General features: G+C 44.2%; 1 protein-coding gene across 1 annotated transcript in view; it reads right to left on the bottom strand.

Annotated features, from left to right (window-relative positions):
- Positions 1-2,845: 2,845 nt before the first annotated feature.
- The window catches only part of Defb116 (defensin beta 116), a 52,671-nt gene continuing 41,934 nt past the window's right edge, over positions 2,846-13,582 (bottom strand). Inside the window, exons 3-4 of the mRNA XM_029557493.1 lie at positions 9,476-9,647; positions 2,846-3,081 (exon numbers count right to left, since the gene is read on the bottom strand). Coding sequence (XP_029413353.1) covers positions 2,846-3,081; positions 9,476-9,647 — 408 coding nt within the window. The remainder of the gene's footprint in view (positions 3,082-9,475; positions 9,648-13,582) is intronic.

The raw sequence follows: 13,582 nt of genomic DNA, 5'->3' as shown, positions 1-13,582 counted from the left end.
ATTGGTTTACTAGGATAACTATTTAGTAGAAAAGTTGCATTAGGCTCTCTCCTATGTCCTGTGACCTGTCTCGCCTCAGGTTCCTAAGCCTGATATCAGTGTCAGGTATGGGCTCCATCCTATGAAGCAGACCTTAAATCCAAATAGAGAGTAGTGGTTGGTTACTCCCATAATATTTGTACCACTATCATACTGGTGAGCATATCTTGTCAGGCCAGTTGTTATAGTTCACAGGATTCACAGTTGGGTAAGGTTGATGATTATGTTTTACTTCAGGCAACATGCATAGCACCTTCCAGTACTGTGGATACTACCTAGTAGATATGAGGCTCTGAAGTCAGCACCAGCTTGATTTTTCCTTGTTTGTTCTATAGCTCATGTATATAGTGTCTTCAGCAATAGGGTCTTACCATCCAGTTCTGGTGGTTAACCAAGAAGAGGAACAATGACCAGTATTCCATGAGGGGTCTATGGGACCCCTGGTCAACAGTTGCTAGAGAGGGAATCCATTCCTCGCATTGAGGATTTTGTTGTTGTTAGCCTATGATGTCTCAAAGGGGCAATATCCCCCATTATAGGGTAGCTCTTTTTAATCTCATTTTTAAAAAGGGTTTCTTCATTTGACACCGAGGTTCTAATAAATTAATTCCTACCTCTACAAAGCTTTTAAATAATCCAGTGAAGGGGGAATTGTTCAAAGATGCTCTGCTGTCTGAAGCTCTGCTGGGATGACATTAATAAATTAAGAGTTTCTTAATTAGTTGAGATTTTTCACGTTGAATGTAAGTCCTCTTAATTATGCAAATGTAGATTTTGTAATTACATTGAGATGATTTAGAAGCTGGGCTAAGAGCACACTGTAATGGCTTATATGGAGATGAATCGGTAGAACAATGACTTCCAGGTGTTCACTCCAGAGCATTTTGAGCCTGAGGTGGGTGAGAAACCCTAGACTAGGGAATAACACTGCTGATTCGGGATGTGGCTCTGAGCTTTGGAGTTTCGCTCTGAGTTGAATACGAATGTACAGTTTGGAGCTCTGGTGGTGCGATCGGTTCCATGAGGAGCTCAGGTGAATACAGAATTTACTCAAGGTTCCCTAGCTGCTGAGCAGTCACGGGAAAACCCTTCAGGTTCCGTGTCACTTTTCTTTGTGTAAGATACATGGAAACCAGAGAGACGGGCACCTCTGCTTTAGACCTAGAATTCCACAACCATTTTCGTCTCCAAGTATTGCTGTAATAGAAAGCCTAAAAACAAATCTCAACATTACGCTGAACCCACGATCAATAATATCTTCCAAATACTTGATGTTATTTGTTCTTCGGCTCTTTATTGTACTCCCAACTTTCTGTGTCTTACCTGGAAACCAGGCTTCTGCCAAGCACTTGCCTTCTGTCTCACAAATGGGGCTGAATGTTAGTGAATTTCAAAGATAAAAACTTTCTTACATTTCCTTTCAGGCTCTTAAGTTCTGTACAAAGTAAAAGCCAATTTTAGGGCCAGGTATAGTGGTGCATACCTGCAATTCCAGCAGGAAACTCCAAAAATGACTAAAAAATGACTAGGAAAGAGCAACCTGCAACCACAAGTCAGGGCAAATAAGAGCTTTAAAGGGGAGGGGCCTGAGCAAAGCCATGGAATCCCAGTTAAAGGCAAAGGGAAGGGGAAGAATGCTAGTTTCCAACTAGGAAGCCATTGGTGAGCAGAACCCATCAGTGGAGTGATGGACACAGGAGTTGGATTTCATTTTGTGTTGAGGTAAGACTGAGAACTTTGGGGGGAACACTAGTTCTAGAAGTTTGTATCCAAAGAGAAGGAGAAATTAAATATTGGGATTATATGTATAAGCCAATGAGAATTTCACAGCATACCAAATAGGTGTGAAGTGAGTTTCAGTTTTAAGTTTAGCCTTGCCCCTTAGTCAGATGTCAGCCTAGTCTGAGAGAGTCAGGGTATTGGTGCCTCTCTCCGCATTTTTGCATCTCTCTCTTTCTCTCTCTCTCTCTCTCTCTCTCTCTCTCTCTCTCTCTCTCTCTCTCTCTTTGCATGCCTTCAGGGCCGCTGAGCCTTGTGTTCCCTCCCAAGGCAGGACCTGGTTAGACATTAACCCAGAGCAAATAAACCATCAGCAGTATGTACTTGCTGAGATATTGACATGGAGTCTACACAGGTTCCTTTCTACAGCATGAAGTACAAATGTGTGCTAATAATGTGGAATATACAGATGCTCCTCTCTGTCCCCTATCACCACATTCAGAAGTGGACTTCCAGCCTTAAAATGGGAAGAACTCCCAGGGAGGAGCCTGATTATTTCATATCTAATAGTTTATCGCTTAGAACATTTTACTCTAATTTGTCCAACAAATTTCCTCCTCAATTCCACCTGCACATCTAGTTCCAGTTCTTAAGGACATCACACAAAGCAGGCAGGGTTAGTTCTGTAGAAACCAAGGCAGGCCTGTTGCTCTGTCATGTGATTTACTGAGATGTCATGACCTCCCCTACATGCTCACTGGGTCATCAGACTCAACCCAGTTGTCACTGTCTTTCTGCAGCCTTCAGAGTAGTGTTGGAACAGGGCATAAAAGTGAGCCCCTCCCTTCTCAGACTCCCCACACCCACCCACATATCCTACTGGTTGTTTCTGCTTCAGCTTCTTTATTTTTCTTTTGCCAGCACATTCTCCCATGTTACATGGCTCCCCAGTTCCCAGACTAACCTGTCCCAGCCAGTGATGACAGTTCACAGACAGACACACACATGAGAAGGGATGCATTTTTATGAGGGGAAGCATTCCGGAATGTGGGAGAAATTACTACAGAGGGGGTGATGTTGGTGATACTCAAATGTGAGCGCACCCTGAAGTCTTTGTGACGGACAAGTTGGACTTGGAGCGGTATTCCTCCTTCACTGTTAGAAGCTGGCTCACGGGAAATTTCAGGCAGCGTTTTTGGTTGTTTGGGCGGGTTAAGTACTGGATTTCACGTGTTCCATCGGCATTTCTGCATATGCCTTGGTAAAGCTCACATGGAACCCAAGGCACTTGCCTCTTGCTGCTGGGGAACCCAAACAGGCCACCTGGAAGAGACATTGGCATGTTTAGTTTCTACACAGCAGCAATTGGAGATGTCCAGAAGCGAGGTTGAAAGAGAACCATCCTGATGCGCTCATAATCAGAGCCAAGACATTCTCAGATCTGGGTTCTGTTGATTGGTTGTGACTCCCTTAGACAACTGGCCCTCTGCTGAGTCACCTGCATTCACAACGGAAGAAATAACAGAGCTAAATCCCTAATGTTTCTGTGATGATGACCATATGTGGTCTGCTCAGAAAGATTATCTAGCATATAATAAGCAATTGAACACGAGACAGTGCCATTGGTGTGAATGTCTTTCCTCAGTGTTCAGAATCCAAGGACTGTCACCATGAGCACATACTGGACATGTTTGGTGTGCTGTAGCAATGCGGATTCCTGAAGCTCAGGTCATCTGAGACAAGACACACATACATGCTTTGATGCTATGAAATGAGCACAAGCATGTTCCACACATGTCTTTGAACACTGGCCCCAAAAAGGATGTACAGTGCATACATAATACACTGGTACATAGACACGTGTGTCCAACTCATTTGGAGTGAGGCTATATTCACATGTAAGCTGAGCATATGCATGTGTGCTTGCTATAGGAACCTCCCCCACTTACCTTCCACATGTCTTACAGCCCTTAATTGCTATGTATGAGTCATCCAGCTGTGTGCCCATCTTGATAGCTACTTATCAGCCACGCAGATGTGTGCATGAGTGTGCAGACCCCTCGCCTGAAAACACTCAAAATTCCTGACAATAGCATTTCTAAGTACTGGTCACCAGTAGTAATATCTACCTGTTGGTTCTTCCAGCAGCAAAGGAGCTATGGGAAAGAAGGGAACAGGAGCAGTCACTATGTGCCAGAAGTTTTCAAGTGATGCCTCAGGGAATCTTCATAAAACCTGCTATAACCCCTTCTGTTTGATGAAGACACAGAGGGTCAAAGACAGACTGCGCTTGGTCCTCATTTCCATAACTTGTACTCAACCAAGCCAATTTTTGATTCCGGGTCTACATGACATCAAGTCCATGATGATTGTTTTCTGGGTCACATTTCTTCTCTATGAAAGGGTTTGGTAGATAATGTCTTCCTGCATCATATGTGTGGGGATGGGGCCTTCAACAGCTTTCTGCAGTCAGTCCAGTGTGCTCAGCTTGGCATTGGTGCCAGGTCTCCTGTTAATAAATACAATTTGGGCCAATGAGATGGCCCGGCAGGTACAGTTGCTTGCTGCCAAGCCTGATAACCCGAGTTTGATTCCTGAGATCCAGTCTCCCACAGTTGTTGTCTGACTTCCACATATTTGCTGGATGACATACATGCACATGCGCACATACACACACATGCAAACAATAATCAATTAAGCATTATTAAACATTAAAGCAATGCAAAGAAAGTTTGATATTATTTACATCACAGAGAAAAAGGAGCACTTTGCCATCTTTTTAATACTTTTTAATAAAAAGAGATAAAACTTTACAAGTTGAGATGAAGATGGAGAACAGGAGGGAAATTAAGAAGAAAAGCAGAAGTGCCTGGGTGTCAGCCCTCCCGCGGCTCTTGGACCCTGGTGTGTGTGAGAAGTGCCTGGGTGTCAGCCCTCCCATGGCACTTGGACCCTGGTGTGTGTGAGAAGTGCCTGGGTGTCAGCCCTCCCATGGCACTTGGACCCTGGTGTGTGTGAGAAGTGCCTGGGTGTCAGCCCTCCCATGGCACTTGGACCCTGGTGTGTGTGAGAAGTGCCTGGGTGTCAGCCCTCCCATGGCACTTGGACCCTGGTGTGTGTGAGAAGTGCCTGGGTGTCAGCCCTCCCGCGGCTCTTGGACCCTGGTGTGTGTGAGAAGTGCCTGGGTGTCAGCCCTCCCATGGCACTTGGACCCTGGTGTGTGTGAGAAGTGCCTCAGTGACATAGAGATGTCACTGGATAGCCACATCATCACCTGATAAGGTTACTCAGAAGAGGGGAAAAACAGCTCCCAGGCACTCTGTCTCCACTAGGGTCCCAACTGTGTGCCCTGCCTCTCTCCTTACCTCCACCCTGGAGCTCTCCTTCCTTCCCTCCTTCCCTCCATCCCTTCTTCTGCTCTCATAGGAAGAGATCTGCTAGGACCTCTGCAGACTGACACCTAGGCTCTCCTGGCAGCACCTGACCTGGAAAAATGAAAACAGATCCTTATGCCACACAGAAAAGTCAACTCAAATTCTTCTCAGACTTGACTCTGAGATGGAAACACAGAGCAAAGCGTCTCGCTATTATCCTCAGCTGCATTTATTTGCTGGGACTTGAAAGTCCAGGCACATGAGAAAAGTAGACAATGTTGCATCTTCATGCTGCGGGCAGGGAGGGCTGGAGAGACCTGGGTTCAATTCCCAGTACAGACATGGCAGTTACCAGCCATCTGTAATCCCAGTTCCAGGGGATCCAACACCCTCTTCTGACTTCTGTGAGCACTGCACAACATGGGTGCACTTACATACATGCAGGCAAAATATTCATATATAAAATTTTTTAATTAAAAAATAAAACAAATACTTCTGGGGCCAGCGAGGTGGCTTAGTGGGTAAGGGGGCTTGCCACCAAGCCTGAGTTTGATCCTCGGGACCCACATGGTAGAAGGAAAGGACTGATTTCCACAAATTGTCCTCTAATTGCCATATGATGTGTGTATTCACACATGGACACACACACACGTAATAAAAAAGTGTAAAGCCTCTGCACAGTGAAGGAAATTACGAACCAAAAGTGAAGACTTTCCCTCCCTCCCTAACACCCTGGGTGGAGGTCAGAACTCCCAGTTCTCTATCATCACCAGAGGGTGGCGGCTGGGGACTCAGATACCAGGGACAAAGGTTAGCCAAGCTGCCTTGTCCTTATTCTCTGCACACGGAAACCCCAAGAAGATTCTACATGGAGTGGTTCCAAAAGTAAATAAGCAGTGCTCGAAATAAAGGTTTTCTCACAGACACACACAGACTCTCACTCCTGCGCTTTTCTACCCAATGCTGCCCTGCATCACCACGGACGTTCACAACCCTTTCACTTTCAAATCGCCTCTGATGATCTCTCCATCTTCAACTGGGATCACAGGAGACTGCTCTGGGAGTCCAGCATTCCCCCTGAGCCTCTGCACAATGTAACGTCTCAACCCTCTGACTCTAGTCTCCCCACGTGACAGATACAGAAGGGGGAATTTGCAGATCAGGAAAGTCTCAACTATGTTTATGAAGGGGGATAAAGAGATATCATAGTGTGTAATCTGGAAAACTGTGGAGTAGACTCACACATCTCTAGATGTGCTGATTCAGTATGCTCTCAGGAGAGGCCAGCGCAGGGAGCACCCCAAGAAATCCTCATGGACCCCTGCTGAAAGGAGAGCCTAACTCTGTAGGGACTCCTCACCCTGTAGGGACTCCTCAAGTTCAACTACAGACAGTGCCCATGGAAATGTTTTAAGAGAAAATTAAAATGTCATAAATCAAAAAGTAAAAAATAAGGAGCTAGAGAGATGACCCAGGGCTTAAGAGCACATGCTGCTCTTGCAGAGGGCCTGAGTTCAGTTCCCAGCACCCACTTTGGGTGACTTACAATCACCTGTAATTACAGCTTCAAGGGATCTGGCACCTTCTTCTGGGTTCTGTGGGTGCCTGCACACATGTAAGCATACACACACACACACACACACACACACACACAAAAGTAAAATAAAATCTTTTTTAAAGAGAAAGATATGATCTAGACTCCTTATTTGTTTTGGGGCTGGAGAGATGGCTCAGCAGTTAAGAACATTGGCTGGTCTTGCAGAAGACCTGGGTTCGATTCCTAGCACCCTCATGGCAGCTAACAACATCCATAACTCCAGTTCCAGGGGATCCAACACCCTCTTCTGACCTCTGTGGGCACTGCACACACAGGTGCACCTACACACATGCAGACATAACACTCATACACTCAAAATAAATAAAATTTAAAAATATTTATTTTTAATTATGTGTATATGTGTGTCTCTGTGTGGATTTGTGCATGGGCATATGAGTACCTGAAGAGTCCAGAGGAGGGCACTGGAGCCCCTGGAGCTAGAGTTATAGGCACTTGTGAGCCACCTGTCATGGATGCTGGGAACTGAACTTGAGTCCTCTGCAAGAGCAGTTCATCCTCTTAACCACTGTGGCATTTCCTCAGCCCTACTCTGGACCCTTTCTAACAACTCTGTCAGGACCCCATCAATATACTACATCATTGCTCTGACACCTGTGTGCCCAAACATGGCTGTCCCTCATCCAACTCCTAAGGTTCTTCTTATCCATATACATTGGCTGTAAGTCATTTATGCATTCATTCAACAAACATTTATTAAAATCCACTCTATGCAAAGCACTCAAACACCAGGAACATACCAGCTTAAAGATGGAGAGTCTTGGCTCCAAACAGTTCAATTAGATATGCTCATGCTTGGGGCAATAAAAGAAAAAAATAATTTTGATTATTCTGGTGGAAAGGTTGTCTGGAACATCTCCTGAGCCTGCCAGGTGAAAATAGCCAAGCTCTTGCACCTTGCACGGCCTTTGAAGCATGGAGTGCTGTCCTCAAATATTGTTTCTCACAAGCCCACCTGAGGTTTCCACCATGGATCCAACATGCACTTTACTGGACACGAGAACAAGTGTCTCCTGGTAAAGTGCATGAAAGGAGCGGGAAATAACTGGGAAGGAGAACATGAAATCAATGTAAACTGGACAGAAACAATGTTAAAGAAGAGGAAGAAAACTCCAGGAGCAGTGACTGAATTTACTCACAACAAAGAAAACTGCCCCGGTTTCCTACAGGGCCAGGCTGAGACTGCATCCAGGTCTCTCCAAATGTCAGCACTTGATGGGACACTTGGAAAACAGTCCAGTCTCTCTAGTGCCTATCTAAGCTGTTCAGTGTCACTGAAATGCACACTCAAACCCAAATTAGAATATAATACTGAGTATGTTTCATCCAGTGTTTTCTCTTCCCATTTATTTTTTAAAGCCACTTTATTGGGGTTTTGTTAATTCACAATAGGCTGCACATATTTAACGCATTCATCTTGAGTTTGGAGCTAGGAACACGCCCATGAAACCATCATCATCACCTTCACATCAAAAGTTTCCTCTCATCCCCTATTTAATTGCTATTTTTGGTTTACCATCAAATCTTGCATGAAAAATCTTCCTTAACTCTTTAAAATATGCACAGGGTAAAAATATTCGCTCTACAGAATATTTTGAGCATTTATTCATTAAAGGATATCTCTTCAGTAAATGGTATTGGGAAAATTGGATATCTACACACAAAAGAATGAAATTAGACCCTTATGTTACATACAAAAATGAACTCAAAATGGATGAATGATTTAAATCAAAGGCTTGAAACCATAAGACTCTCAGCTGAAAAGAGAAAAGCACTGACCTCAGCAAGTTTATTGGCTTTGAGCTAAAAAATACAGGCACAGAAGCAAAAATAGAAGGTAAAACCTACTGCACAGTAAAGGAAATGACCAACAAAATGAAAAAGCACCTAACAGTTATCAACAAAATATCTGCAAACCATAGCTCTCCCCATCAATAACTACTGCCCTGCTATGATGAATCCAGTGGTCTTACTCAAGCTTAAGAATTGACCAATACCTAGGCTGAGCCCAGATAAACACACCTGAGCTGAATGAGGCACCCACTGGGGCTGAACACTTAACTGCAATCAACCCGTACACATTCTGATAACCACTCAAGTCCCAGTTACAAAACCTAACACAAACACAGCACAACAAAAGCTATTCAACCCCAGTTCACAGCGTGGATCCTCTTCATTGATCTAGCAGAGTCCAACCACAGGCCCATCTCTATCCCAATCCCCAGTTTTACTAAACTTTTCCCAGCTCCAACCAGCACCACTCACTCTCCAGACCACACTAACACCTCAGCCAAGCCCAGTTCTACAGCAGAACTGCTTACCTGACGCTCAATGCCACTCACATCCCAATATTCTTGTCTCTAAGTCCTACAGCCTCCCCACAGCTCACTATTCCACATCAAACATCCTTCCTCCTACAGCTCTCCAGCTTGTACCCAACCTCTCACACCCAATCCATGGATCAAGCTCCCATTCCAATTACACCACTGCCTACAGCACTTCATGCCTGAATCTCTGCTATGCCAGGAACAAAAGGACAGCAACCTTAAATTTGCCTTGACAGAGAAGAATTGGGGAGATCTTGATCTGGATGATCCTGTGGGGTAGGATTCATCTTGAGGTCAGGATAGGCTTTAAAAAGTATTGCTCATTCTACATGATTTCCTCCGAGGTCACCAAGGCTCCAATAGTGCATTCAAGACCCCAGAACTTCAGAGTCCTGAGCTACCTGGAGTCTTCTCAACCAGGATCAGAAGGACAGTAATGGTCATGAAGTAAGGCCTCATGATTGGTATGTGGAAGAGCACTGAGGGCTGTGTCCCAGGCGATTGAGTAGAGATCACTGCAGCAGGGCATATCTCTGTCAGTTTTGGAAACGGGCCAGGGCTATCAACAGTGAACTAAACAGGGTGGTGGGCACCAAGGTTAACCAAGCAGAAGAAAGACACACATAACATGTCTCAGCTGGAGGTGCTGTGTGAGTGAGGGAGATGTTCCAGCAATACTCACAACAAGGTAGGCCTACTTTGCAGAAAGAAACACAAGCAAATGTAGCCAGCTCACACTTAATATGAGCTAAATTAGAATGAATTGAGTGGCCCTAGCAACAAGATGGTCAATAGCTATAATAAGTGATCTTTAGACATGTGTCTTTACTAGAAATTCCTTTATTAGAAAGAAGAGACTGATTAAATACCATTATGAAAATGTGAGAAAATTAAAACTCCTTACTAGAGTACCCAAGTATATAAAGCAATATTAGGTCCAAAGGGATAAACCTCAATACCATACTAACTGGGAACTTCACCTCTCTTTCATCAATAGATAGACAATCCAGGTAGAAAAATCAACAAAAAAAAATAGTGGAGCTAAACTATGGTACAAATCAATGGCCCCAACCAACACTTACCCAGCTCTGTGGTCTACAGGGATAGAGTGCCCACTGTTCACATCAACACATGGACATCCTCCAGCATAGACCATATAAGAGGCCACAAAAAGTCTCAACAAATGCAAAACCTCAAAACCATAATACGTATGGTCTCTGACCACAATGTAAGAAGACTGGCAATTAATAAGAGGAACTTCAGAAGTTATACAAACACATGGAAATAAAATAATATGTGTTCCTGAATGATCAATGGGTCAAAAGAGAAAAATTTGGGGCTGAAGGGACAGCTCAGTGGTTAAGAGCACTGGCTGCTCTTGCAGAGGACCCAGGTTCAATTCTTACCACCATCCACAACTCCAATTCCAGGGAATCTGATGCCTTCTTCTGACCTCCAAAGCATTGTACAACATGGGTGTCCTTACACACACTCATACACATAAATATAATAAATTTTTTTAAAGAGAGAAATTAAAGAATTTCATGAAGGGCCTGGGGAGATGGCTCTGTGAGTAAAGTGCTTGCTGTGCAAGTATGAGGAACTGAGTTTGGATACCCAGCACCCATGCAAAAAGGGCTTAGCAATATACATTTGTAACCCCGGGGCTGCTGGGGCAAAGGCAGGTAGCCCTGGGGGCTCATTGGTCAGACAGGCTAGCCAAAACAGCAAACTCCAGATTCAGAGAGAGACTCTATCTCAAAAAAAAAATAAAGTGAAGAGCGACATAGGAGGACACTCGGCATCAACCTCTGGCCTCTACATGTACACACATGAGCAAGTTCATCCCTACACACAGACATGTGCACATACAAAGAATTTCATGAAACACAAAGAAAAAGCTGTACGAGATGCGGGTGTATGGCTAGGGCCACCTACGTAACAGACAACCTCAAATAGAGAACTTAGTGAAGCACCCCAAAGACTTGGAAAAGCAAGAGCCAACCAAACCCAGAATTGCGAGAGGGAAAGACATGATGAACATAAGAACTGGACTGGCGGTGACCAAGTGGGAAAAGGCACTTGCCACATAAGTCTGGTGACTTGAGTTCAAGTCCCAGAACCCACATAAAAGTGTAAAGAGAAAACTAACTCTTCACAGCTGTCCTCTGACCTCCACATGCCATGCCACAGCATGTATGCCCCCCCACACCAACCAATAAATAAAACTTAAAAAAATAATAATAAAAGCTCATCACAAGGATTTTCAAAGTTTCCACAAAAAGAAATTAAAAATGTTTCAAGAAGAAAAGGTTATGTTTTAACTTGATTTGAATAATATGCATGATATACAAGCACTGAAACACTACTTGAAATCCATTAAATGATTTTTGTGTATTAATGTGGGTCTCTCTCCCCTCATGGGTCGTTGGCCACTGATCGGCGAGAACAAAGGGAGCAGAAGCGACTAACAGGGTCAGGACTGCTGTGAGTATGATGGAAAGACCTTCCGGGAGTCAGCTTCAGTGAGACAGCTAGTTTATTTAGAGGAGTTGGAGGAATATATAGGGTGAGGATGGCAGCCAAAGCTTTGCCTCATAGGTGTTCATAGTCTGCTTTATTTACATGTGGCAGGAGGACCCTATCATGTAGAAAGGGGAGGTGGGATTGACTGGCTGTAGTGCAATGCCTAATTATCATATGTGAAAACCAGGGGCAGCAAAGGTCATGTTCCAAATAAGGTCAGGCATCTGTGCTTGGAGACACTTTCCAAATAAGGTCAGGCAGAGAGTAGGAAGGCCCTGCTGAGAAAGGGAGTCCTCCATTTTGAGCCGAGCTTGGAGAGCTGTCCGGACATGGTGGACTACGACCTTAATGGCAGTGTCCCCCAACATATTAACTTCCAGAAGTTAATTTTAAAAATAGACATTTGAGGGGCTGGAGAGATGGTTCAGCAGTTAAGAGCACTGACTGGTCTTGCAGAGGACCTGGGTTCGATTCCCAGCACCCACATGGAGGCTGTGAACCATCCTTAACTCTAGTTTCAGGGGAATCTGAAGCCCTCTTCTGACCCCTGTGGCATTACATGACATGGATATACTCACATACATGCAGGCAATACACTCATACACATAAAAATTATAAATAAAATTTTTTTTAATGTTTTAAAAAATAGACATTTGGAGAACTGGAGAGATGGCCCAGCAGTTAAGAGCAGTGGCTGTTCTTGCAGAAGACCAGGGTTTAGTTCTTATCACCCACATGGTGGCTAACAACCATCTGTAACGTGAGTTCCAGGGACTCCAATGCCCTCTTCTGGACTCTGCAAGAGCAGACAGTGCTCTTAACTGATGAACCATCTCTCCAACCACAAGGTGCATGTTATTTAAGAACAAGTAACAAGTATTGCCAAGAATGTACAAAGGTGTGGCTTTGTACACCAGTGGTGGGAATAGCAAGGTCTACAGTGACTAGAGAGAGCAGTGTACAGAATGACAATTGCTCAGAAAGTTAAACAGACTTACCATACAGCCCAACAATCCATTCCACAGTATATGCCCAAAAGAAATAAAAGGAGAGACTTGGACAGATATTGCTAAACCCATGTTCACAGCAGCATCTTTCGCAAAAGTCAAAAGGGTTGCCCATCACTGGCCAAAAAGATACACAAAATGTGGTATGTATACAGTGGAATATTATTCAGTCTTTAAAAGGAAGGGACTTCTGTCAGATGCTGCAGCATGGATGAACCTTGAAGACGACACCACATCAAATGAAAAAATCCAGACATGAAAGAATAGAAAGGAAAATTTCTGTAGACTTTAATTTCTAGAAGCAGAAATAGAATCACAATTTCCAAGGGCTAAGGATGCAGAAGAAAAGTAGGAAGTTGGCGTTCAGGCGGTGCAGAGCTTTTCTGATTCTGTTTTTCTAATGGGTCTAACGTTCTGAACCCACCTGCTCTGTTCCCAGTTCTAAGGCAGGCAGGGAGCACAGTGGCTCTGCAGTTTCAGAAGGCATTGCACCTGCCTCTATGTTACCTGCAAATCCGTTTCTGCTCCTTCTTTCAAACTGATATTTTGTACACACTGCACGTCATGACATTTCAGTATGGGATGTATCTATGCACGTGCACACTGTATAATGGTCAAATCAGGGTGAGCCTTCTTTAAACATTTATTCTTTATGGTAACACCATTCAAAATCCTTTCTTCCCCCCCAAATAAACATAACATTGTCTCTGATGGTGACTCAGTGGATTTTGCACAAGGGACATACAGAGAAATATGAAGTGCATTGTGCACCTGCCGATCTCCATGAGGTTTGAGGCTTGCGTCTTCCTATGAGGTGAGCATTTACACTGGCTTCCAGTTTTAAAGTGGGTATTTACACTTATACTGAACGTGGGTTGGGGGGTCGGTCTGCCATGCTGTAAAAGTGTGGAAGAGTAGAGGTTTTCTCCCATCGGTGAGAAACCAGACATCCAGGGAAATGAATTGTCTACTTAC

The sequence above is a fragment of the Nannospalax galili genome, unplaced genomic scaffold (genome assembly GCF_000622305.1).
Source record: "Nannospalax galili isolate Female #2095 unplaced genomic scaffold, S.galili_v1.0 scaffold228, whole genome shotgun sequence".
NCBI lineage: Eukaryota > Metazoa > Chordata > Mammalia > Rodentia > Spalacidae > Nannospalax > Nannospalax galili.
The sequence above is the reverse complement of the archived record's forward strand: the minus strand, read 5'-3'. Positions and strand labels throughout refer to the sequence as shown.